The 26920-nt window shown below is 45.4% G+C and overlaps 1 protein-coding gene across 1 annotated transcript in view; it reads right to left on the reverse strand.

The window, feature by feature from the left end:
• The window catches only part of LOC124619952 (slit homolog 3 protein), a 190364-nt gene that overhangs the window by 25856 nt on the left and 137588 nt on the right, over nt 1-26920 (reverse strand). The window contains exons 4-5 of the mRNA XM_047146614.1: nt 16809-17168; nt 6986-9427 (exon numbers count right to left, since the gene is read on the reverse strand). Coding sequence (XP_047002570.1) covers nt 6986-9427; nt 16809-17168 — 2802 coding nt within the window. The remainder of the gene's footprint in view (nt 1-6985; nt 9428-16808; nt 17169-26920) is intronic.

Consider the following 26920-nt stretch of genomic DNA (forward strand, 5'->3'; position numbering starts at 1 on the left):
CCAAAACAGCAGGGAACCTCCAACTTGCTGCACTCGCTGGACAATGTGTCTAAGGCTTTCAGCTTGACCGGGTTGCCTCCAAAGACGTCCCCGACGATTGTCTTGTTGTAGGCATATTCGACAGTCATCGGTGAAGAGAACGTGATGGCAATCCTCAGCAGTCCATTCGGCATGTTGTTGGGCTCATACGTACCAGGCTGCATGGTGCCGTGGTTGCAAAGATGGACCTCGCACTGGACGTCGGGAGTGAGGTATGCGTCATGCAGACTATTGCGCACAGTTTGCGTCCTAACACGATCTTCTGTGGCTGCGCGAAAAGTATTATTCAATATGGTGGCCTTGCTATCGGGGTACCTCCGAGCCATAATCCGTCGGTGGCGGTCATCTACTGCAGTAGTAGCCCTTGGGCGGCCTGAGCGAGGCATGACTTCGACAGCACCTATCTCTCTGTATCTCTCTGTATCTCTCTCTCTCTCTGTATCTCCTCCATGTCCAAACAAAGTCGCTTTGGATCGCTCTGAGACGCTTGAACACTTCCCTTGTTGAGAACCCTTCCTGGCATAACGTAACAATGCGGACGTAATAGAACCGCGGTATTGGCCGCCTAGGCTTCGTTGAACTACAGGCAACGCGAGCCGTTTACCTCCTTCCTGGTGGAATGACTGGAACTGATCGGCTGTGGGACCCCCTCCGTCTAATAGCCACTGATCATGCACGGCTGTTTACATCTTGGGCTCATTTAGTGACATCTCTGAACAGTCAAAGGACTGTGTCTGTGATACAATATCCACAGTCAACGTCTATCTTGAAGTTCTGGGAACTGCTGTGACGCAAAACTTTTTTTATGTGTGTAGATAGCAACTCTGAGCAGTTCGCAGTTCTGTGTGAATGAGGGATTAAGAATCGATAACTGCAAGATGCTGGCACAGTATTTCTCGGTACTGCTGAATTGCTCAGTACTGACTGAAAGATGCCTGGAGGAAGAACCGACAGAGAAGCACACAGACTCACTACCCGCGACACAAGTGGAGGTCCACAGAAACATCCTTGAACTCAAAAACTACAGAACATCTGCTGAAGACGGTATAGGTGCCGCACTACTGAAAAACCTCCGACCAAACTAACTTAGAGAACTGACACAGATTATCACAGACATCTGGACATCAGAAAAGCTGCCTGATGTCTGGAAATGCGCACTGATTTATCCATTTCATAAAAAAGGCTGCAAATCAAAGCCCTCAGAAATACGACAGTCATATGCATTTCGTTGACTTTAAGAAAGTGTATGACTCCATTGACCGCCAGTCATTGTTCAACATCCTATACGAACAAGGTTTGGACGACAGGACACTGCGACTAATCAGACAGACACTGACAAACACCACATCAAAAGTGAAATTTATGGTGGAAATTTCTGAACCCTTTGAGATCAGGACAGGCATCCGTCAAGTTGATGGTCTCTTACCACTCCTCTTCAACCTAGTGTTCGACAGAATCATTAAGGAATGGGAAAAAGAGCTGAAACTGCAAAGATACTGGAAGCCAGTGCCACTAGAACGACTTGGGGACGAACTGGAAGTTGGCTGTTGCTCCTTCGTGGATGACCTGCCACTACTTGCAGACAAAGAAACCACAGCAATCAGGCAGGTCGAAGTGCTCAAGGAGTGCGCAGAAAAAGTAGGGCTACAGATCTCTGACGTGAATGTCGATGGCAGCAGGTCATGACCTCACACAAATGCAGGATGCTTTTCGATCGGTACCCCTGGGATTTGCAAATGGTTCAAACCGCTCTGAGCACAATGGAACTTAACACCTGAGGTCATCAGTCCCCTAGAACTTAGAACTACTTAAACCTAACTAACCTAAGGACATCACACATTTTGCTAATCCTGATACAAGGACTATTGCTCCAATTGCTCCTGTTAGTGGTCATGCCCGACGCAGGATTCGAACCGGCGACCATAGCAGTCGCGCGGTTCCGGACAGAAGTGCCTAGAGCCGCTCGCCACAGACCACAACAGCCGGCTGGGGTTTGCAGTAGGATGGATGATAGAGACAAGCCCGAGAGGGGTGACTGAAGGAATCTGAAACATTCTATAATAACTAGTACGGGAATATTTAAGTAAATAACATTTACTTAACTTAGTCCTGCTACTGCACTCCAGGAACATAACTAATAACAACTATCTTTCTTGAATACAAATGACTCATTAACAAAAGTTATACAACAAGCATGATAACACAGTTCTTGTATTACGTGCGTAATACACTCCTCGAAATGGAAAAAAGAACACATTGACACCGGTGTGTCAGACCCACCATACTTGCTCCGGACACTGCGAGAGGGCTGTACAAGCAATGATCACACGCACGGCACAGCGGACACACCAGGAACCGCGGTGTTGGCCGTCGAATGGCGCTAGCTGCGCAGCATTTGTGCACCGCCGCCGTCAGTGTCAGCCAGTTTGCCGTGGCATACGGAGCTCCATCGCAGTCTTTAACACTGGTAGCATGCCGCGACAGCGTGGACGTGAACCGTATGTGCAGTTGACGGACTTTGAGCGAGGGCGTATAGTGGGCATGCGGGAGGCCGGGTGGACGTACCGCCGAATTGCTCAACACGTGGGGCGTGAGGTCTCCACAGTACATCGATGTTGTCGCCAGTGGTCGGCGGAAGGTGCACGTGCCCGTCGACCTGGGACCGGACCGCAGCGACGCACGGATGCACGCCATGACCGTAGGATCCTACGCAGTGCCGTAGGGGACCGCACCGCCACTTCCCAGCAAATTAGGGACACTGTTGCTCCTGGGGTATCGGCGAGGACCATTCGCAACCATCTCCATGAAGCTGGGCTACGGTCCCGCACACCGTTAGGCCGTCTTCCGCTCACGCCCCAACATCGTGCAGCCCGCCTCCAGTGGTGTCGCGACAGGCGTGGATGGAGGGACGAATGGAGACTTGTCGTCTTCAGCGATGAGAGTCGCTTCTGTCTTGCTGCCAATGATGGTCGTATGCGTGTTTGGCGCCGTGCAGGTGAGCGCCTCAATCAGGACTGCATACGACCGAGGCACACAGGGCCAACACCCGGCATCATGGTGTGGGGAGCGATCTCCTACACTGGCCGTACACCACTGGTGATCGTCGAGGGGACACTGAATAGTGCACGGTACATCCAAACCGTCATCGAACCCATCGTTCTACCATTCCTAGACCGGCAAGGGAACTTGCTGTTCCAACAGGACAATGGACGTCCGCATGTATCCCGTGCCACCCAACGTGCTCTAGAAGGTGTAAGTCAACTACCCTGGCCAGCAAGATCTCCGGATCTGTCCCCCATTGAGCATGTTTGGGACTGGATGAAGCGTCGTCTCACGAGGTCTGCACGTCCAGAACGAACGCTGGTCCAACTGAGGCGCCAGGTGGAAATGGCATGGCAAGCCGTTCCACAGGACTACATCCAGCATCTCTACGATCGTCTCCATGGGAGAATAGCAGCCTACATTGCTGCGAAAGGTGGATACACACTGTACTAGTGCCGACATTGTGCATGCTCTGTTGCCTTTGTCTATGTGCCTGTGGTTCTGTCAGTGTGATCATGTGATGTATCTGACCCCAGGAATGTGTCAATAAAGTTTCCCCTTCCTAGGACAATGAGTTCACGGTGTTCTTATTTCAATTTCCAGGAGTGTACATGCACGAAATAGAGGCTGCGAACCTAGCGAGCTGAAGGCTATCCTAATCTGACTTCACTCACGACCTGTAGCTGACTTGGCCGGTGCGATTTGCACGTCTGTGTCCCTGCCATACGGCGTTGCTACTACCGATTAAAGCTGCCTCCAATCAGGTTCTTCTGCACGAAATCCAGCATACTGAATATAAGCACAAAGTATGGCAGGGTCAAGGGAGCATATCAAGCACCTACGAGCCCACAGCACCAGGTAACCGAGGATCAGGAGAGCATTATACAAGCCACAGGGTATCACAACAACCTAACTTTAGTCACTAGAATGCTTTAATCAAACTTGTGGTGCTATACGCCTGCGAGACAGAGATGCCACACACCAATGGCGACCTAGAGAAGATCCTCACAGAGATAAGATAAATTATCAGGAAAATTATTGGACCAAAACTCACAGACGAAGGATACAGGATTCCGTCCACAGATGCCACAGAGAAGTTGTCCAACCTCGCAGCGGACATCAGGAAAAGGGGACTAAAATTTTACGGCCACATCTGCAGACTCCCACAGACCAGATTCACTAACAGAATTCTCAGACACATACAGAGGCTCAAAACCACTACACCTTGGATGGCACAAATCAAATTAGATCTGGAAAAAACACAGGTTGATTCAGTGGACATCACAGACAAAAGTGTCCATAGCCACAAATTGTCAGAGAAGACAGCACCTAAAGCCCAAAGGCTAAGTGGACCTAAGAAAAGGAAGATGGCCTTTAGCGAACGAATGAAAGAGTACTGGAAGAACAGTAAGAACAAGTAGTCGTAAATGCTTTACGTGGTCTGAAAAAGGCCTGTAACGTGTGTAATAAGTAATAATAATAATAGCAATAATAATAATAAGAGATATGTATGTATCTGCGTGTGCGTGTGTATTCCACATTTCCTCCTAAACCACTGAATCGATATCAGCCAACCTCATTATACATATCCCATCCTGTCTAGTAACAATCACTATCGGGATAAGAACCATCTACCTATCTGTTCAGGAGATATGACGTCATAAACAATGAGACAGGTTAAAAACTGCTGCATAATGTATAACGTTTAAATTAATTACATCCCTGCTACTAACTCTATTCGCAATAAATTTTGCATACGTTATCCTCGAATACTGCTAAATGCACCTACAAAATTATATCGTGGTACCACACATAGTGCAGGAGATAGTATGTCGTACGCACTGACATGCGTGAAGAACTGCCGCGTTGCGTATGACGCTTAAAAACCTGTTCTGCTAAGTCTTTTCGTAACACACTTTACAGAGAGTATCCATATAAGCCGCTGAGTGTATCTACATGAATATGTCATTCTGCGAGACATAGTTCGAGAGATTTGAGATAAACAGGCTGATCCGTGAAAAAATTATGCATCGTGCATGAAGTTTTAATGCAGTTGTGCTTTACTACTGCTAATGGCCTTGGCGCAGTGGCAACACATATTCTCGTCTCATCACCGAAGTTAAGCGTTGTCGGGCTCGGCCAGCACTCGGATGGGTCACCGTTAGTGTCTGCCGAGTGCTGTTGGCAAGGAGAGTGCACTCAGCCCTTCTGAGGCCAGTGTAGGAGCTACTTAACTGAAAAATAGCAACACCAGTGACAAAAATTAACAACGACCGGCTAATAAGACGCTTCTACAGTCGAAACAAATTAAGGAAATACCTGATAGTTGGCAGCGCATTTGACAGCTTTCAACTGCGAAGTGCAGACGGCTATAGACTGAAAGAAATTAGAATTATACATTAATACATTCAGCTGCCGACGGGCGTTGATATATACGAACGGGGACAGGTGACAATGTGTGCCCCGACCGGGAATCGAACCCGGGATCTACTGCTTACTTGGCAGACGCTCTATCCATGTGAGCCACCGACGAAACAGAGGATAGTGAGCCTGCAGGTACTATCTCGCTCACGCCTCTCGCGAGAACCACATTCTTACCATATATGACCACACACACTACATTCGTAGTGTCCCTACCCAACACACTCATTACTCGTGGAAGACATTCCTACCAAGTCCCGTAAGAGTTCAAAAAAATGGCTCTGAGCACTATGCGACTTAACTTCTGAGGTCATCAGTCGCCTAGAACTTAGAACTAACTAAACCTAACTAACGTAAGGACATCACACACATCCATGCCCGAGGCAGGATTCGAACCTGCGACCGGAGCGGCCGCTCAGCTCCAGACTGTATCGCCTAGAACCGCACGGCCAGTACGGCCGGCCGTAAGAGTTCGGGTAATATGTGCGTATCAGCACAGAAGAGGAAGGTCATGGCCGGTATTGCCAGAATGATATACTTACATGGATATGGTGTTTGTTCTTTCGGACATGTCCGAATGAACAGACACCCCATCCATATAAATAGAATGAAAGAGTTGTCATCTATAGAGCTATAGAGAGTCGTTACCGTAGAGACGTTTACAAAATCGCATTGTAGACACGCGAAGGATCTGTGCCCAGCATACAAAAACTGTCCATGGAATTGCACTACAGCCGGCCGAAGTGGCCGTGCGGTTAAAGGCGCTGCAGTCTGGAACCGCAAGACCGCTACGGTCGCAGGTTCGAATCCTGCCTCGCGCATGGATGTTTGTGATGTCCTTAGGTTAGTTAGGTTTAACTAGTTCTAAGTTCTAGGGGACTAATGACCTCAGAAGTTGAGTCCCATAGTGCTCAGAGCCAGCCAATTGCACTACAAACTCAGTTAATTTTGTTTGTTTGTTTGTAATACTAGCGAAATGTGTACCCGAGCAATACCGAGTTCGTCAGCTAGTAATAAAATAGAAAGTATTTCTTTTGCTGCGTGAATTAATTACTTGTCACGTGTTACCGGGTAGTCCTACGACAGTTAAGTTTTCCATAACGCTCCGTATAATCGTAGATAAAGCCCATTCTCTTGAGAGTATCCTATACACAATCTCATCTTTCTTTCGTGCGAAAGTGAAGTGTTTTTGGTTAAAGAGACAAGGGATACTGTTAGTTTAGTGCCACATTGGAAAAAAAATCAAGAAATTAGTGAAGAGTTTTCTTCTGTCAGTAATACCAAATTTGTAACTACTGTCTGTAAGAAGTAACGGAGTATTCGTAATTATGAACTAGATTCAGTCGAACCACGTTTCGTTTAAGGAACAGAAACGAAAATAATGTTACCAAAAACTGAGATAGCAAATTCAAATAACTTACTGTAGGAAACTACAATATCCAGTGATTTATGGGAATTGCTTAACAATTAATTGAATGGGTACCTGATTGAAGGAGAGGTCGAGAATCTGGAGGGACTTGAGGTCCTGCGGAAATTCCTCGAGCTCCTTCAACCTGTTGTGGGTGACGTTGAGGAGTCGCAGGTGGTGGAGGCCTGTGAGCCTCTCCTGTGGTAGTAGTTCCAACTCGTTGACCCCGAGGTCCAGCGACAGCAGGTTGGACAGGCTGCGGAAGGCGCCTGGCGAGATGCGCGACAGCCGGTTCTGGTCGAGGAAGAGGTGCAGCAGCGTGGGGAACGCCTCGAAGTCCTTGCTGGTCACGATGGTCAGGTTGGTGGCGCTGATGTGCACCTCCTGGAGGCTGTTGAAACGCTGCACCGAGGACAGGTCGTGGATGAGGGTCAGAGGATTACCTGTCAGGTTGAGCCAGCCCAGACTGGGCAGGTTCTGGTCGGACAGCGCCACCGTGGGTATCTGCCTGAAGCGGTTATACGACAGGTCGAGCCGGCGCAGCGACGTCGACAAGTGGAAGAAGTTAGCCGGCAGCGCCGATAAGGAATTGAAACTCATATCCACCTTCAGAAGGTGCGTGAAGTTCACCGAAGCAAATCCGGAAAGGGATGATAGAGCATTATCCCTGAGGTCGATCTCCCGTAATCTGTTAAGAGCACTCAGTTTGCTCATATCGATACTCGTAAGGGAGTTCCCTGAAAGGACGAGTACTTCTATCGTAGAAATGTTCGATATGGCTGCGTACGGAACGTCTGGGAATGAATTGCGGTGTAACCTGACTTCTCTCAACGTTTTCAAGCCGGAGAATGTTTCGCGGCTAAGTTGTTTCAGTCGGTTACCACTCATATCTATTCTAATAATGTCTTTATTTTTACTTAGAATATTCTTTGGTAGTCTGACTATTTGAGCATTATCTATCGCGAGAGTCTGTAGAGACGGCAGTCCTTCTAGAGCGTTACTCTGTATATCACTAAAATTATTACCAGACACGTACAGTATTCGCAGCCCGGGAATATCTATCTGGCGGAGAGAACTCGCTTTCAGTCGGTTGTTTTGCAGGTTCAGTTCGTTCAAGTTATTGAGGCCTCTGAAAGCACCTTTCTCAATTTTTGTTACCGTACAGTTTTTGAGATTAAGTATTCTGATAGGAAGTCCCTCTTGAAAAATATCGTCATGGAGCACGGCGATACTGTTGGTGGATAAGTCGAGAACCCTAAGTTTCTTCAGCGATGTCAACGCCCTGGGATCGATTTGGAGAATGCCGTTACCTGACAGGTAAAGCTCTTCCAGTTCATGAAGTTCGGCGAATGTGTTGATGGTGATGTGCCTCAAGCTGTTGAGGCTCAAATCCAGGAACTTTAGTGCCTGCATCGGTTCGAAGGCTTTGTCCTCGATGTGCGATATGCTGTTATTAGTGAGATAGACCCGCTGTATCAGCATCAGATCCCGGAATATTGCGCGATCCACCCTGGTGAGGCGATTGTGCCCTAGCCACATGATCTGAACACTGGACTGTCCGCGGAGAGAATCGTTGTGCAGGTCAACCAAAGTATTGGAATCGAGCTGTATGGATACGAGGGACGGTGACTCGTGTAAAAAGACGTCGCCAAGCTGGGCCAACAGGTTGCCTTGTAGGTTGACGTGCTGGAGGCTCTGTAGACTGCGAAATGCTCCTGACTCGATATTTGTGATTAGATTGTTTTGCAGGTGGAGCTCCAACAGGGACGGAAGCGGGTCGAACACTCCTCTCGTAATGTCGACGATGCGGTTGCTGTGCAACCTAAGCTCCTTCAAGCTTTTCACTGTCTCGAAAGTACCCACTTCCAGCCCTGCTATGTTATTACTGTCGAGGCTGAGCGACTGGAGACTCGTCACATTCCGCAGCAGATCCTTCGGAAATACTCGAATGAAATTGGCGCTTAGGTGGAGCTGCACCAGATTGACTAGCGTATTGAGCGCTGACGGGTCAACTCGTCTAATGGCATTCTGCTGCAGGTAGATAACCGTCAGCTGTGAAGAAGCGGTGAATGCGTCGCTGGGAATTTCTAGTATGTTGTTCTCGGACAGAAACAGTTCCCTGAGTTCCGGCAGGTTGGCGAACACCCCACTGATGTAGTGTATGTGGTTGTGGCTGAGGTCTATAGTTCGCAGTTTCTTGTTCGCCTGGAACGTTACGGCGTCCAGAAAGACGATGTTGTTGTGGCTGAGGTCAATGGACTCGAGGTCGACGAGCGATACGAACGCCTCGGCGTGCACCGACTCGATGGCGTTGTAGTAGAGGGAGAGCGTCCGCACGGAGGGCAGCGGTCGGAAGCAGTCGGCGGGGATGAGCTCGAAGTTGTTGGAGCTCAGGTCGAGGAAGAGCAGCGCGCCGAGACGGGAGTAGCCGTCGTCCGGGATGGCGCCGATCTCGTTCCACGCCATCCGCAGCGAGCGCAGGTTCTCCAGTCGCCTCAGCGCCGGCATCGGGAACATCTGTCGTACACAGCGGAAACTGGGTGTCAGGCTTGCCAGACGTAGAGTAACCCTCGTCATCTAGACATCGTACTTTGCGTTCTAGAGGCAGTACAAAGTGGTTCAAATGGTTCAAATGGCTCTGAGCACTATGGGACTCAACTTCTGAGGTCATTAGTCCCCTAGAACTTAGAACTAGTTAAACCTAACTGACCTAAGGACATTACAAACATCCATGCCCGAGGCAGGATTCGAACCTGCGACCGTAGCGGTCTTGAGGTTCCAGACAGCAGCGGCAGTACAATGTGGGAAACATATTAACGCTGTAGCCTCTGAAAAAACAATTCTTTCAGTAAGTATAGGAACCATATTCTTTACAGACGAATGGAAAAACTGGTAGAAGCCGACCTCGGGGGAGATCAGTTTGGATTCCGTAGAAATGTTGGAACGCGTGAGGCAATACTGACCCTACGACTCATCTTAGAAAATCGATTAAGGAAAGGCAAACCTACGTTTCTAGTATTTGTAGACTTAGAGAAAGCTTCTGACAATGTTGACTGGAATGCTCTCTTTCAAATTCCGAAGGTGGCAGGGGTAAAATACATGGAGCGAAAGGCTATTTACAACTTGTACAGAAACCAGATGGCAGTTATAAGAGTCGAGGGGCATGAAAGGGAAGCAGTCGTTGGAAAGGGAGTGAGACAGGGTTGTAGCCTATCCCTGATGTTATTCAATCTATATATTGAGTAAGCAGTAAAGGAGACAAAAGAAAAATTCGGAGTAGGAATTAAAATCCATGGAGAAGAAATAAAAACTTCGAGGTTCGCCGATGACATTGTAATTCTGTCAGAGATAACAAAGGACCTGGAAGAGCAGATTAACGGAATGGACAGTGTCTTGAAAGGAAGATGTAGGATGAACATCAACAGAAGCAAAACGAGGATAACGGAATGTATTAGAATTAAATCAGGTGATGCTGCAGGAAATAGATTAGGAAATGAGACGATTAAAGTAGGAAATGAGTTTTGCTATTTGGGGAGCAAAATAACTGATGATGGTCGAAGTAGAGATGATATAAAATGTAGACCGGCAATGGCAAGGAAAGCGTGTCCGAAGAAGAGAAATTTGTTAACATCGAGTATAGATTTAAGTGTCAGGAAGTCGTTTCTGGAAGTATTTGTATGGAGTGTGGCCATGTATGGTAGTGAAACATGGACGATAAATAGTTTGGACAAGAAGTAAATGGAACCTTTCGAAATGTGGTGCTACAGAAGAATGCTGAAGATTAGATGGGTAGATCACATAACTAATGAGAAGGTACTGAATAGAATTGGAGAGAAGAGAAATTTGTGGCACAAGTTGGCAAGAAGAAGGGATCGGTTGGTAGTGAATATTCTGAGGCATCAAGGGTTCACCAAATTATTACTGGAGGGCAGCGTGGAGGGTAAAAATCGTAGAGGGAGACCAAGAAATGAATACACTAAACAGATTCAGAAGGATATAGGTTACAGTAGGTACTGGGAGATGAAGAAGCTTGCACAGGATAGAGTAACATGGAGAGCAGGATCAAACCAGTCTCTGGACTGAGGACCACAACAACAACAGTAACCGTAGGAAATCAAACACCTTTGGACAAATCCATCTTGAGACTCTCTGTTGCACAAGTTTCTTACACAGTGTACGCTTTTGGATGTGTACGCAAATGAGGACGTTGGATGCAAGCTCTACTCTGAGATGAAGGTATTGGCGCAGGAGAGCAATTCGTGGCGTACTACGTCAAACCATTTAGAAGATTCATAAACGCAAAGACATTTATATATCGTCATTGGATACTACAGAAGATCTTCAAACAAAAATAACTTTACCTTTTGTTTTGTTTGGACAGTTGCTTAAAGAAAAGTTAGTGTCAAATCCTTTGTTTATAGGAGAAGTAATCATTAAGTTTCTTCGTCAGTCGTGTTGGTAATACTCACCGGAAACATACAAGTGAAAGTATACCACATTTGTTTTGTCAAGTAGTTCTCTGTAGCAGGCAAGAGAGGTATAGTCTTTCCATCCTGAAGTGTTTCATTATTTAGTTCAATGCTCAAATGTTTCGTTTATTTCCCAACCAACGTGCTTCCTTTACACTAATCAGCCCCATCAAGTCGTTGTAATTTGATCATTTTACTTATGAATTGGTATTATTTTCTTCTGGACTTACGTTTGTGAGCTGCAGACAAAAGCAATAGGTCTGTAAATATTAGTTTACTTGGAACGTCGCACATAGCATTTCCATTTCTTTCAGCACTATTCGCAGGGCGTTTCCCTTTCCGTACACTTCAAGGAATCACCCTGTATAATTGGGACTGTGAACACCACACATGATTCGCCAAATCCTTAACAGGTACTTATTACAAAGGCGATCAAGAAGGTGTGATTTTATTGTTTTATGTTTTCCTCACAACCGTGAGTTACCTAAAAAATCATAATTTTACAAGCTGCTACATGGTCGCAATTCAAACAGTGATCGAGAAAGTGTTAAATAAGTTTCTTTTTTTCCGACCATGATCACGAACTTGTTAGGTCTTCAGACTACCAGTTTCAGTTATCTTCAGATCTGTTTTAAAAACATGTCATAATACGAGCCGTAGTGGCATTGTCAAAAGATAAACACAAAAGCAGCTCAGTAGATGGCTGTGGCTATACGAATCTGGTCATAATATATTTCAGTATCGTGTAATTGGTAGTTAACACAATTATTGAAAAAAACAAAACAAATGATTACGACTATCTCTATTAAGCAAGATCGCAGTGTTTAGAAAATTCTCATGTGTTCTTGCAGCAACAGAGCATGCGACTACATATACGACAGTGGTAGCAAACATGGTGATTTAGAAAGAAAGTTAGTGCGTGGAAAAAGGTGATCGGAAGTTAAACTCTAAGCTTGCTGTGTTCCTAAAGAAGCACATCTTGCTGTGTAGGTTTGAATCACTTACATCAAGAAATTCACAGCACTTGGACCCATACATACAAAAGCCTCTTTCTGTGGAATACGATTCTTTTGCAGTGAGCTATAAGAAAATCTGGGCCTTGTAAATAGGACGAACATGTAAAATCAGCATCAGGAAATGCTTGACACTTTGGACTTGTTGTTGGACTTGCTGGCAGAGCCCTGGGAAAGAATAAATTATCTGTAAAATACAGGGCTATTACAAATGATTGAAGCGATTTCACAAATTCACTGTAGCTCCATTCATTGACATATGGTCACGACACACTACAGATACGTAGAAAAACTCATAAAGATTTGTTCGGCTAAGCCGCACTTCAGGTTTCTGCCGCCAAAGCGCTCGAGAGCGCAGTGAGACAAAATGGCGACAGGAACCGAGAAAGCGTATGTCGTGCTTGAAATGCACTCACATCAGTCAGTCATAACAGTGCAACGACACTTCAGGACGAAGTTCAACAAAGATGCACCAACTGCTAACTCCATTCGGCGATGGTATGCGCAGTTTAAAGCTTCTGGATGCCTCTGTAAGGGGAAAACCGATGGATCGGTCGTGGTGGAGATCATGATCAGCAATTCATGTCATGGCCTCCACGCTCTCCCGACTTAACCCCATGCGATTTCTTTCTGTGGGGTTATGTGAAACATTCAGTGTTTAAACCTCCTCTACCAAGAAACGTGCCAGAACTGCGAGCTCACATCAACGATGCTTTCGAATTCATTGATGGGGACATGCTGCGCCGAGTGTGGGAGGAACTTGATTATCGGCTTGATGTCTGCCGAATCACTAAAGGGGCACATATCGAACATTTGTGAATGCCTAAAAAAACTTTTTGAGTTTTTGTATGTGTTGTCAAAGCATTGTGAAAATATCTCAAATAATAAAGTTATTGCAGAGCTGTGAAATCGCTTCAATCATTTGTAATAACCCTGTAATGGCGTGTGGAGTAGCTGCGCAGTTTGAGGCGCCATGCACGGATTGCGTGGTCCCTCTCGCCGAAGATTCGAATCCTCCCTTGGGCATGGCTGTGTGTATGCTGTTCTTAGCATAAGTTAGTTTAAGTAGTGTGTAAGTCTAGGGACCGATGACCTCAGTAGTTTCGTCCCTTAGGAATTCACCAACATTTGAACATTTTGTAAAGAAATCGCGCGCCATATGTTACTGTGTACAATTGTAAAGTAGTATTCTTATCAAGTATCCATGACATCGGAAACAATCTGACAAGCACTGCGGAGATCTAATAAGGCCAGTACAGTCGCTAAGACAGTGTACGAGAGATTCTGAGAGACTTTAACGTGTGTTTTCATAAAGAATAGAGCGTTGTGGTCGCGAAATTTTGTTGGGTAAATTTAGAGAACCTGTATTCGAAGAAGCCTCTGTTACGGGTGTGCTGTCAGCACCCTTTACTTTCTATTGTGATTTTGAGAGCAGAAGACGCATGCAGTGATTTTTCTTTCAGAATTTGCGAAGGAAATATGAAAGCAAACTACTAATATTGGTACGCACTCACAAATGCGTACTTTATGGTGGCTTGGAGAGTATAAGCTTAGATGGAGCTGTGTCTATAAATGAATGTGTAATTTCACTTCCTCCGAATCTTTACATCTCAAGACCTACAAGCACAGATTCGTTTCTGTCGGTATTAGCAGATGTACATGAATAGCTCTGTCAAGACAGCATTATCCACGGAATTCAAGTCTCATTCTCGATCATCGTTTTAGGAGTAACATACACACATCAGAACAACTTTTGCATCACCTCGGTTCCGAGAGTTCCAGAACCTGCACAGAAAATCGGAATAGAGGTCAACTTAAATATTATTTCCGCTCTTTTTATTGCTCATTAAAACCACACATTGAGTGTTGTACCACCATACAGCGAGACCTTCAGAGGCTGCGGTCCACATTTTGTACAGAGTAGCGCGCCCTCTTGCATTGATGCATGTCTGTAATCGTCGTGACATACTATCCACAAGTTCCTTTTCAATCTATACCAGGAATTTTCGATAGGGTTCAGATCAGGAGAACATGCTGGTCACTCTAGTTGAGTGATATTATCCTGAAGGAAGTCATTCTGTAGACTTGCACGATGGGGGAGGAATTGTCTCCATTAAGACGAATACCTTGCCATTATACTACCGATATGGTTGCACTATCGGTCGGAGGACGGCATTCACGTATCGTCCAGCCGTATGAGCGCCTTCCATGACCATCAGCGGCGTACGTTGGCCACACGTAATGCAACCCCAAACAGCAAAGAACCTCCACCTTGCTGCACTCGCTGGACCGTGATTCTATGGCATTCAACCTGACCGTGTTGCCTCCAAACACGTCTCGGAAGATTGTCTGGTTGAAGGCATATGCGTCACTTATCGGTGAAGAGTACGTGATGCCAATCCTGAGCGGTCCATTCGGCATGATATTGGGCCTATCTGTACCGCGCTGCATGGTGTTGTGGTTCCAAAGATGGACCTCGCCATGGACGTCGGGAGTGAAGTTGCGCATCATGCACCCTATTTCGCACAGTTTGAGTCGTAACCGGCGTCCTCTGGCTGCACGAAAAGCATTATTTAACATGTTGGCGTTGCTGTCGGGGTTCCTCCGAGCCATAATCCGTACGCAGCGGTCATCCAATGCAGTAGTAGCCCTTTGTCGGCCTGAGGGAGGCATATCCTCGACAGTTCCTGTCTCTCTGTATCTCCTCCATGTCCGTCCACCATCGCTTTGGATCACTCCGCGTCGCCAGGACACTTCCGTTGCTGAGAGCCCTTCCTGGTACAAAGTAATCATGCGGACACGATCGAAACGCGGTATTGACCGTCTAGGCATGGTTGAACTACAGACAACACGAGCCATGTACCTTCTTCCTGGTGGAATGACTGTAACTGATCGGCTGTCGGACCCCCTCCGTCTAATTGGCGCTGCTCATGCATGGTTGTTTTGGCGGGATTACTGACATCTCTGAACAGTCAAAGGTACGGTATCTACAATACAATATCCACAGTCAACGTCTATCTTCAGAAGTTCTGGGAACCGGGATAATGCAAAAAATTTTATCTGTGTACCAAGAATTTAAACTACCAGCGGTGTGCATCACTCAAATCAACGTATTTCATAAATGTGCAGCATGCTGGTTGGTTGGTTGATTTTGGCGCCACGGGGAGGGGGCAGGGAACAAATAGCGAGCAAATCAGTCCCGTTGGATTTGGGAAGGAAGTCGGCCATGCCCTTGTGTAAGTAGGCTGTTTATGTTTTTATGTTGGTAACATCACGTAGCGCTCTGTATGAAAATCACTGACTGTGCTGCGTGCAGTCTGTGGCTGGTTTGCATTGTTGGAATATTTGCTATTGTAGTGTTGGGCAGTTGGATGTGAACAGCGCGTAGCTTTGCGCAGTTGGAGGTGAGGCGCCATCAGTGGTGGATGTGGGGAGTGAGATGGCGGAGTTTTGAGAGCGGATGGTCTGGACGTGTGTCCGCCAGAAAGAGTAAATTTGAAAGACTGTATGTCATGAACTTATATATATATATATATATATATATATATATATATATATATATATATATATATATATATAATAACTTTTGAACACTATTAAGCTAAATACATTGTTTGTTCTCTATCAAAATCTTTCACTTTCTAAGTATGCCTATCAGAAATTAGTGCCTTCAGTAGTTAGAATCTTTTATTTAGCTGGCAGTATTGGCGCTTGCTGTATTGCAGTTGTTCGAGTAACGAAAATTTTTGTGAGGTAAGTGATTCATGAAAGTTATAGGTTATTGTTAGTCAGGGCCATTCTTTTGTAAGGATTACTGAAAGTCAGATTGCGTTGCGCTAAAAATATTGTGTGTCAGTTTAGTGAATATCTGAGTACGATCAGTTTTGCTCAGCTGTTTTAAAATCAAACAACGTAGGGGTTTATCAGCAGAGTAATTCATTAATTTTTCAAAGGGGAGGTTTCACTTGCAAAGGAGCAATCCCAGCATCTGCCTGAAGAAATTTGGGGAAATTGTGGAAAACCTACATCAGGATGGGTGGACGTGGGTTTGAACCGTCGTCCAGCCCAGCTTGAAAACCACTGCGCCAACTCGATCGGCTAAAAACTAAACAGCTGATCTGTAGTTAGCATTTTCAAGTAGGTAACAATAAGAATGTGCCACACAGCCAGCAGATGGGAAGAATGAAACTGATACTTTTTCGGCGAATTTGAATAAGGAATGGAGCTTTGTAAAACTAGATGTGCAATTAGATGAAAACAACTTAATTTGGTTCTAGAAGAATATTTACCCCTATTGTGTCAGTTGCAGACCTTCCCAGATGTATAGAAATGAAAAATTTCTGAGTTTTTCCTGTCTGTTTAATACACAGCTGGTTCATTTCTTAAACACAGTTCGCATGCGCAGTAATTAGTCACCTTGAGCTTGTTCTCGGCGAGGTCGAGCTCGGTTAGCGTGGCTTCGAGTCCGGCGAAGGCGTACTCGGAGATCTTCTCGACGACGTTGCCCTTGAGGTTGAGCTTGACGAGCGACAGCCCGTAGAAGGAGTAGCTGGTGAGGTCGGCCACCTCGTTGGCCTCGAGGTCGAGCGCGCGCAGGCGCGTCAGCCCGGACAGCGCCTTCTGCGGCACCTGCGCCAGCCGGCCGGAGATGACGCTCAGCGACTCCAGGGAGGCGCGCACCGCCGCCAGCGCGTCCTCGCCGATGCCGCGCAGCGCCGACTGCGAGATCTGCAGGTGCCGCACCGACGTGCCCGCCGGGAACAGCTCCGCCGTCAGCTGCAAGGCACACGCACAGCGCGCGCTGTTCTCACCACATCAGCCGCACCACCGGCTCACGATTAACTCCAGACATTATTATGCTGATAACCAGAGAACCCGGCAAAGTTTCGCAATTCTTAAGCGTGTTTGAGAAATTAGCATACCCTAATCTCTTTCTATTCCAGAACCTTCAACATCGCAGCGCGTCAGCAACCGTTGGTAAATACAGGGTGATTCAAAAAGAATACCACAACTTTAGGAATTTAAAACTCTGCAACGACAAAAGGCAGAGCTAAGCACTATCTGTCGGCGAATTAAGGGAGCTATAAAGTTTAATTTAGTTGTACATTTGTTCGCCATTTCAGCCAATAAAGTTTTTGGTCCCTTTTTCTTCGAAGGTGCTACTGTAACTGGACTACAGTATCTGGAGATGTTAGAGAATTGGCTGTTCCCTCAGCTCGAACAAGAAGCACAACAATTCATATTTCAGCAGGATGGAGCGCCACCACAATGGCACTTATCTGTCCGTAACTACCTGAACGTCAACTACCCGAGGCGATGGATCGGCCGCCAGGCAGTCCGTGACAGAGCACTTCATCACTGGCCTCCAAGAAGCCCTGATCTTACCCCCTGCGATTTTTTCTTATGGGGGTATGTTAAGGATATGGTGTTTCGGCCACCTCTCCCAGCCACCGTTGATGATTTGAAACGAGAAATAACAGCAGCTATCCAAACTGTTACGCCTGATATACTACAGAGAGTGTGGAACGAGTTGGAGTATCGGGTTGATATTGCTCGTGTGTCTGGAGGGGGCCATATTGAACATCTCTGAACTTGTTTTTGAGCGAAAAAAAAACCTTTTTAAATACTCTTTGTAATGATGTATAACAGAAGGTTATTTTATGTTTCTTTCATTAAATACACATTTTTTAAAGTTGTGGTATTCTTTTTGAATCACCCTGTATATTAAAAAACTAAAAACCTGCCTCGATTGCGAAAAAGAGCACCTAGTGTTAAGTGTTAACCCAGGTTTTGGCGTAACCACTGACAAAAGTCGTCTTAGGCACATGTGGGTTTTATTGTTGTTCTGAAGAAGGTGTAGTTATCCACGCCGAAACCTGGGTTAACACTTAACACTAGGTGCTTTTTTTCGCAATCGAGGCGGGTTTTTAGTTTTTTAATATCTTTCTATTCCCTCTCTATGTAAATTTCCTCTCACCACTCCCCCCTCACCCCCCCCCCCCCCAATTGACACCTCTTTCCCCTTTCTATGACCTTGCGGTTCTAAAAAAAAAAATGGTTCAAATGGCTCTGAGCACTATGGGACTCAACTGCTGTGGTCATAAGTCCCCTAAAACTTAGAACTGCTTAAACCTAACTAACCTAAGGACAGCACACAACACCCAGCCATCACGAGGCAGAGAAAATCCCTGTCCCCGCCGGGAATCGAACCCGGGAATCCAGGCGTGGGAAGCGAGAACGCTACAGCACGACCACGAGATGCGGGCTTGCGGTTCTTTTAACGTTTTTGCGAATCAGATTCGATAGACTAAATTCAATCATAACTTCCCTGTTTCCTGAGAAAATCGAAAACAACTAAAATACAGAGTAAGAATTATTGAAGTGTGTGAAATGTAATCGCCATTACTTCTGAACGGTTTCCGGTCGGACGTTCGAACTGCACGATAGGCAGCGAAGCATGATGGAAATTAGAATGCTCTGTAAGGTTTGGTTTAGCAACGAAGCCCACGTTCGCCTGCATGGGTTCGTCAATAAGAAAAATTGGCCCATTTGGAGGACTGAGAATCCGCATTTCGTGATCGAGAACTACCTTCACACTCAACGGGTCACTGTGTGATGTGCAGTGTCCAGTCCCGGAATAATTGGTGCGATATTCCTTGATGGCACGATGACTACCGAGTAGTGCGTGAAGGTTTTGGAAGACGATTTCATCCCCATTATCCAAAGTGACCCTGATTTCGACAAGTTGTGGTTCGTGCAAGACGGAGTTCGACCAAGTCGAAGTAGAAGGGTGTTTGATGTCCTGGAGGAAGACTCTGGGGTCCTCATAATTTATCTGGGGTACCCAGAGGCCAATGGCATGGGTCCCGCCTGGCCCCCGTATTCTCCGGATCTGAACACATGCGACTCCTTTTTGTGGGGCTATATTAAAGACAAGATGTACAGCAATAAACCCAAAACCATCGCTGAGCTGAAAACAGCTGTTCAGAAGGTTATCGACAGCATCGATGTTCCGACACTACAGCGGGTCATGCAGAATTTCGGTATTCGTCTGTGCCCCATCATGACTAATGATGACAGGCATATCGAAGATGTCACAACCTAAATCCGAATACTTGTGTTGACGTTAACCTGTATTGAATAAAGTGTGTGCACGCCGTAGTTTGTAACTAATTTACAGATTCTTCATTTATTTCAATAATTTACCCCTGTACGTAGCCAATGTCCATCTGAACGTTTGCTAGAGTAAGATGTAGAAATTTGAACTAAATCGGTCGAGAAGTTCTCGAGATTTTTCGTAATAACGTTCCCCTATTACGTATTATACATATAATTAATTGTTATACATATTTAAAAAATTATAGTCCATGCTAAATCACAGTTCTAGTAGAGCAAGGCACAAAAATATAAAGTGAATTACTGAAGGGTTTCTTCCGATTTTTTGTAATAACTTCTCACCTTTATATATTACATATATTTTACATACTATATAATTCAAAAATATTTAGCCTCTGCCTTTCGGAATATTCATTAACGTATCACGTAAAAGCATGAAGTACATCACCCAGTGGCTTTTCGAGATTTTTGGTAGCAGCGTGTTCACTATTTCCATATTAAATATTTCTTTATATATTATTTACATTAAAAAATAAACCTTGTATGTCTGTCCGAATGTTCATCAGAGTGTCGCGTAAATATTTCGGGTATATAAGAGAAGAATTTTGAGAATTTTGGTAACAAAATTTCCCCTTTATATATTACACATATATTTATGTATTACTTCAACCGTTCAATTCTAAGTTATCGGTGAAGAACTTTCCGAGATTTAAGGTTTTGTAACAAACGAACATTCACGTTTTTAGCCATATAGATTTCATAATGCCACACGCGCTTTGTATTTATTTTCTGAAACGCATCATCAGTGTGTGTTTTATACGGGGTGAAGCGAAATTCGGGAACTCGGTCGTCACACGCCAGCGACAAAAAAGTGTCTCTCACAAAATTTAGTCCGTCGAGTACATCCGGCAGAAAATGGACGTTAACGAGTGCCAATTGGCAACACTGCAACGAAATGTATCGTAATTACCTTTGACACCAATGTTGATCGTGCTGTACACTTGGTGCAGTGGATAGAGTTTTGTGTTAGCATGCAGGAGGTCGTGGGGTCAATCCTGGGTTGGGCAGCATTTTTGTTACTTGCTAATTGCATTCTGGCATTTTGTACTGTAATATACACCATTTCGTATGTCACGTGTACCCTAAATTTGCATCATTGTGTAACGCTGAACACAACAAATACGTGGTTAGACTAATAAGAAATAGACACTTGAAACAATTGATGCGACCATGGTGATAACACATACAAATAGTAACCGAGTTTGGAAATTATTCGCAAAACAAGTTGCTAGTCCTACTGGCAACATAAGGCCCTAACCAAATGTAATGGACCTGAACGAGTTGGTACTAATCTATGTAACCTTTAGAGGAGGGTACAATGAAAACTGGTTTCGCGTCTAGTAGATGAAGTGGTGCGAATAAAATTCGAGCCCACGCTGTGGAAAGGGCTTCTTTCAAAGCTGACCAATCTTGCATTTCTACGATTGTAGTTGGCAAGAGCAAACATTTTCCAGAAGACCCGCTGCAATCGCTGTTGACGATTAAGATGCCCGATACCGTACCACCTGGACTACATTTACCAAATAAAAGACATATGTTTGAAGCCAGAATCGAACCCTCAACCTCCTGTATGCTAACCCAGAACTCTATCGAATGCACCAACTGCACACTACATCTAATATATGTTGACAGACGTAGTTACTATATATGTGGTTACAGTGTTGCCAGATTGCCACTCTTTAACGTTCATTTTCTGCCGGATGTTCTCGCTGGACGACATTTTGTGACGGACAGTTTTTTCATCGCTGACATGTGAGAAATCGCGCTCCCAAGCCCGAGTGCGGGAATTTCGCTTCACCCTGTACACTAAACACTGTACGTTCAACTGAGAGTTGTGCCATTTTCCGACATGCTGATATGACAAAAGTCACGGGATACCTAAATGCGCGTATACAGATGGCGGAAGTATCACGTACGTGATGCATGAAAGGTCAGTGCATTGGCGGAGTATTCATTTTACTCAGAGGATTCATGCGAAAAGGTTTCCCACGTATTATGGCAGGGAATGGTCTGCGGAGTTAGACGCATGGGACATTAAATTTCTGAAATAGTTATGGAATTCGATATTCCGACATCGACAATGTCAAGAGTGTGCCGAGAATACCACATATCAGGTTTGGCCTCTCACCACGGGTCTCCTCTTAACGACCGATACCAGCGGCGTTTACGTAGAGTTGTCAGTGGTAACAGATTTCACTTAACAACCGAGAGCAGCGACGTTTGCCTACAGTTTTCAGTGGTATTAGACGAACAACAGTGCGTGAGATAGCAGCAGAAATCAATGTGGGACGTACGAAGAATTTATCCGTTAGAAACTGCGGCGAAATTTGGGATTAATGGGCTATGGCAGCTGACGTCCGATGCGACTGCCTTTGCTAACAGCACAACATCGCCTGCAGCGTCTCGGCTTGTGACCATATCGGTTGGACCCTAGACGACTGGAAAACCGTGGCCTGACCAGATGAAGCCCGATTTCATTTGGTAAGAAGTGATAGTAGGGTTAGAGTGTGGCGCTGACCCATGTTGTCAGCAAAGCACTGTGCAAGCTGTTGGTGACTCAGTAAAAGTGTGGGCTGTGTTTACATGAAAAGGACTGAGTCCTCTAATGATGGAAATGGTTATGTTTGTCTACTTGGATACCATTTGCAGCTGTTCGTGGACCTCATGTTGCCAAACCATCATGGGATTTTTATGGATGACAATATGTCGCTTCACTTGGCGATAACAGTTGGCAGTTCGTTTGAGGAACATTCTGGACAGTTGGAGCGAAAGATTTGGCCACCCAGATCGCCCGACATGGATCCCAACGACCACTGATGAGAGGTAATCGACCCGGCTGGTGTGGCCGAGCGGTTCTTGGCGCTTCAGTCTGGAACCGAGCGTCCGCTACGGTCGCAGGTTCGAATCCTGCCTCGAGCATGGATGTGTGTGATGTCCTTAAGTTAGTTTTAAGTAGTTCTAAGTTCTAGGGGACTGATGACCTCAGATGATAAGACCCATAGTGCTTAGAGTCATTTGAATTATTTAGATGTAATCGAGAGTACAATTCGTGTTTACAAACTCTTGCACACGCAACCCTTTCGCAGTTGTGGACGGCTATACAGGCAGCAAGGGTCGGTATTTACAGGGGACTTCCAACGACATGTTCAGTCGACGCTAAGTCGATTTGCTGCACTGCGTCGGGCTAAAGAAGGCCCAAAACGATATTAGGGGGTATCCCATGAATTTTGTCGCCTCAGTGTAATTTAAAACAGTGTAGATGGCATAGCACGTTTATTATTACATGATAGATTTAAGACCTTTAAACATATCGATGGTCAGTGTCTGAGCATGCAGCAGGAACCGCTGAATGACGTTAGTGAACGATAGTCAACTGTATAATTCATAATGTTCGAACACAGTATAATTTCCAAAATCGTACTGCACATCGGCGTCAGTGATTTGGGTGTGTTTTTCAGAGGAATACTCCATTTCTTTTCTTGAGTATTATCGTAACATGTGTAACTTTCCAATCCTTATGCACCGATCTTTTGTCCAGCAAGCGGTTGTATATTCGAGGTTTGGAGTTCTTTTATCAGCATACTTTGAAATTAATCTAAGTGGTAAACAATCTGGGCCGGAATATTTGCCTCTGTTAAGTAATTTGCGTAGCTTCGCTACACTGACAGTACCTGCTTCCAAGTTACTCATGTTGGCAGCAGTTCTTCATTCGAATTTTGGAACATTGATTTAGTTTCTTTATTGTAGGAGTTTCGGAAAACGTTATTTAGTGGCATTCCACTTGTAACATTAACATCGTTATCGCCTAGTGAAGGTATTGTATCTGGGCGCTGGTGTACTTTAAATACGACCAGTTGGTCTGTAGGTTTTGTGCCACACTGCGAGACAGAGTTTCGTTCTAGAGAGCATTAAAACTGTCTTGCATTGAAGTCCACGCTAAATTTCTAGCTTTGTTGTACTTCAACAATCTTAGCGATTTTGTGTTATTTGAAATTTGGTATGCTTTTTTGTTTGCTTCTGCAGCAGTGATCTGGCCGGTTTTGTGTCCCATGGTGGATTTCTTTCGCCCGCCTCTTATTAATTTGCTTGGTATAACTCAATTGCTGTCGATACTACTTCTCTGAATATAAGCCACATTTGGCCTACATCTACGTATTTAAGCCGGAAGTAATGGAGATTGTCTCTTACGAATGATTCAAGCAAATTTTGATGTGTTTTTCTTTTTTTCTTAAATAGATATATTAAGAGTTTATTTTTGGGGGGCTGGGTCTTGCTGTATTCACCATCAGTACAACACCTTCGTGGTCGTTAAATTTCTTTCACACTCGCTAAGCTGCTTCAGTGTAATTGCAAAATACGGATTTCTGAAGGCCTTACTGAGTGCTCAAACAATTCATAAATAACAAGAAACTTGTAAATCTGGTGAAAAACATATTAATAAATCAATCGTATTAATAAGCCAATCACTAAGACGTAATGCCAAATCAACAATTCATTTCTGAAAGTCACATTTGGGGACGATACTAGGACGCAATGCGAAATCAAAATTAATTTCCCAAAGGAGCTATGCGCCACCAGAATATGTCAGAAATTCTGCTATGTAGACGATCTAGCCATCGTAATTTAATCTTTTAACTCGGACACTGAATATCAGATGGAACCTTATAAATGTACCCAGAAACTGAGCATTCAGGAACTTCATATCCTCTTGGCTAAAGCGAGAACAAGCAGCAACGCAGAGTGGAAGAAATTTCACGGCGATACAGACATCAAAATCATCCCCATAGGACGCACCAGATTCGGCTATCGCATTGGACTGCTGTGAGAATGTGGCTTCGAATCATAGGCCAATACGTCTCCAGGTTCTCACAAGAACTAGCCTTCTCATTTGTCTTCATATGAAAGCAGTGTCATGAATACCTGGACTCCGAGATTCCTCTGCTACCAGAAGTAATTGCCGTGGGCCACTTCATAATTATGTCATAGGTGACTGTTGATATCGCAGGTTGGGACTACGAATACGTGGGCCACAGTGCAGTAGGTAACTCAACAATTATATGCTTCTGACAGAAACTGGTGAGACTCCATACCATCCTCGGTGTGAGGCAGACAAGACACAGACATAGCTCACAAGTGACATGCCACAGCGTGTAGCATGGGCAAAAAATACCACCAACGGATCTTCCAAATATCGCAACTGATGAGTCGTGGTACACGTTGATATTCGCCTATGGCAGCGTACGAATAAGCCGAAACACAATTACTGAGCATCTCACTTGTCGTTACAACGTGTTCAGCTACATGGAAGAGCTCTTTTCATATGATGCATGTTCAAACGGTTATGGACTGGGACTGTTGAAATGTCTATCAAGTTTTTTACAAGTTATCAATGTAGCAATCTATGGTTCATCACGAATATCTTTTCTTTGTGTACAGCACCCTGCAGAAACCTATCACTCCTGAAGTATATATCAAGGTACGAGGAATACAGAATACTGGACATTAAAGTTTCTACACCACGAAGGTGACGTGCTACAGACGCGAAATTTAACCAACTGGAAGAAGATGCTGTGATATGCAAATGATTAGCTTTCCAGAGCATTCACACAAGGTTGGCGCCGTTGGCGACACCTACAACGTACTGACATGAGGAAAGTTTCCAAACCATTTCTCATACACAAACAGCAGTTGACCGGCGTTGCCTGGTGAAACGTTGTTGTGATGCCTCGTGTAAGCAGGAGAAATGCGTACCATCACGTTTCCGCCTTTCATAAAGGTCGGATTGTAGCCTATCGCTATTGAGGTTTATCGTATCGCGACATTATTGCTCGCGTTGGTCGGGATCCAATGACTGTTAGCAGAAAATGGAATCGGTAGGTTCAGGAGGGTAATACGGAACGCCTTGCTACATCCCGACGGCCTCGTATCACTAGCAGTCGAGATGGCAGGCATCTTATCCGCATGGCTATAATGGATCGTGCAGCCATGTCTCGATCCCTAAGTCAACAGGGACTTTTGCAAGACAACAATCATCTGGACGTACAGTTGGAAGACGTTTGCAGCAGCATGGACTATCAGCTCGGAGACCACTGCTGCGGTTACGTACGCTGCATCACAGACAGGCCGGCCGAAGTGGCCGTGCTGTTAAAGGCGCTGCAGTCTGGAACCGCAAGACCGAATCCTGCCTCGGGCATGGATGTTTGTGATGTCCTTAGGTTAGTTAGGTTTAACTAGTTCTAAGTTCTAGGGGACTAATGACCTCAGCAGTTGAGTCCCATAGTGCTCAGAGCCATTTGAACCATCACAGACAGGAGCGCCTGCGATGGGTATACTCAACGACGAACCTGGGTTCACGAATGGCAAAACATGAATCCAGGTTCTGTTTACAGCATCATGATGGTCGCATCCGTGTTTGGCGACATTGCGCTGATCGCACATTGGAAGCGTGTATTCGTCATCGCTATACTGGCGTATCACCCGGCGTGGTGGTATGGGGTGCCATTGGTTGCACGTCTCGGTCAACTCTTGTTCGCATTGACGGCACTTTGAACAGTGGACGTTACATTTCAGATGTGTTACGACCCGTGGCTGTACCCATCATTCGATCCCTGCGAAACCCTACATTTCAGCAGGATAATGGACGGCAGCATGTTGCAAGTCCTGTACGGGCCTTTCTGGATGCAGAAAATGTTCGATTGCTGCCCTGGCCACCACATTCTCGAGATCTCTCGCCAACTGAAAACGTCTGGTCAATGGGGGCCGAACAACTGGCTCGTCACAATACGCCAGTCACTACTTTTGATGAACTGTGGTATCGTGTTGAAGCTCCAAGGGCAGCTGTACCTGTACACGCCATCGAAGCTCTGTTCGACTCAATGCCCAGGCGTATCTAGGCCGTTATTACGGGCAGAGGCGATTGTTCTGGGTATTCATTTCTCAAGATCTATGCACCCAAATTGCGCGAAAATATAATCACTTGTCAGTTCTAGTATAATATATTTGTCCAATGAATACCCGTTTATCATTTGCATTTGTTCTTGGTGTAGCAATTTTAATGGCCAGTAGTGTACATAAAATATGAGGGCACTATGACATGATGTACGATGTACCATATCACAGTATGGGCGATAGATTTTGGTCGGCATTTCACCTGCGAGCGCAGTAACGCAGACTTTGGTCAGGTGCGCCTCGGACGGACAGCTGTGGGCATGTCAGCGGTCCGCAAAGGCGACGTGAGTGGACGGGGTGACAGCGACTGGGCCGTGCTCTCGCGTCAAAATTCAAATGAGGCTGGCGTGATGTCAGTTCCATCGCCAACTAGCACGAAGATTTGATTTGTATTTTAATTTCAC

The sequence above is a fragment of the Schistocerca americana genome, chromosome 6 (assembly GCF_021461395.2).
Source record: "Schistocerca americana isolate TAMUIC-IGC-003095 chromosome 6, iqSchAmer2.1, whole genome shotgun sequence".
Lineage (NCBI taxonomy): Eukaryota > Metazoa > Arthropoda > Insecta > Orthoptera > Acrididae > Schistocerca > Schistocerca americana.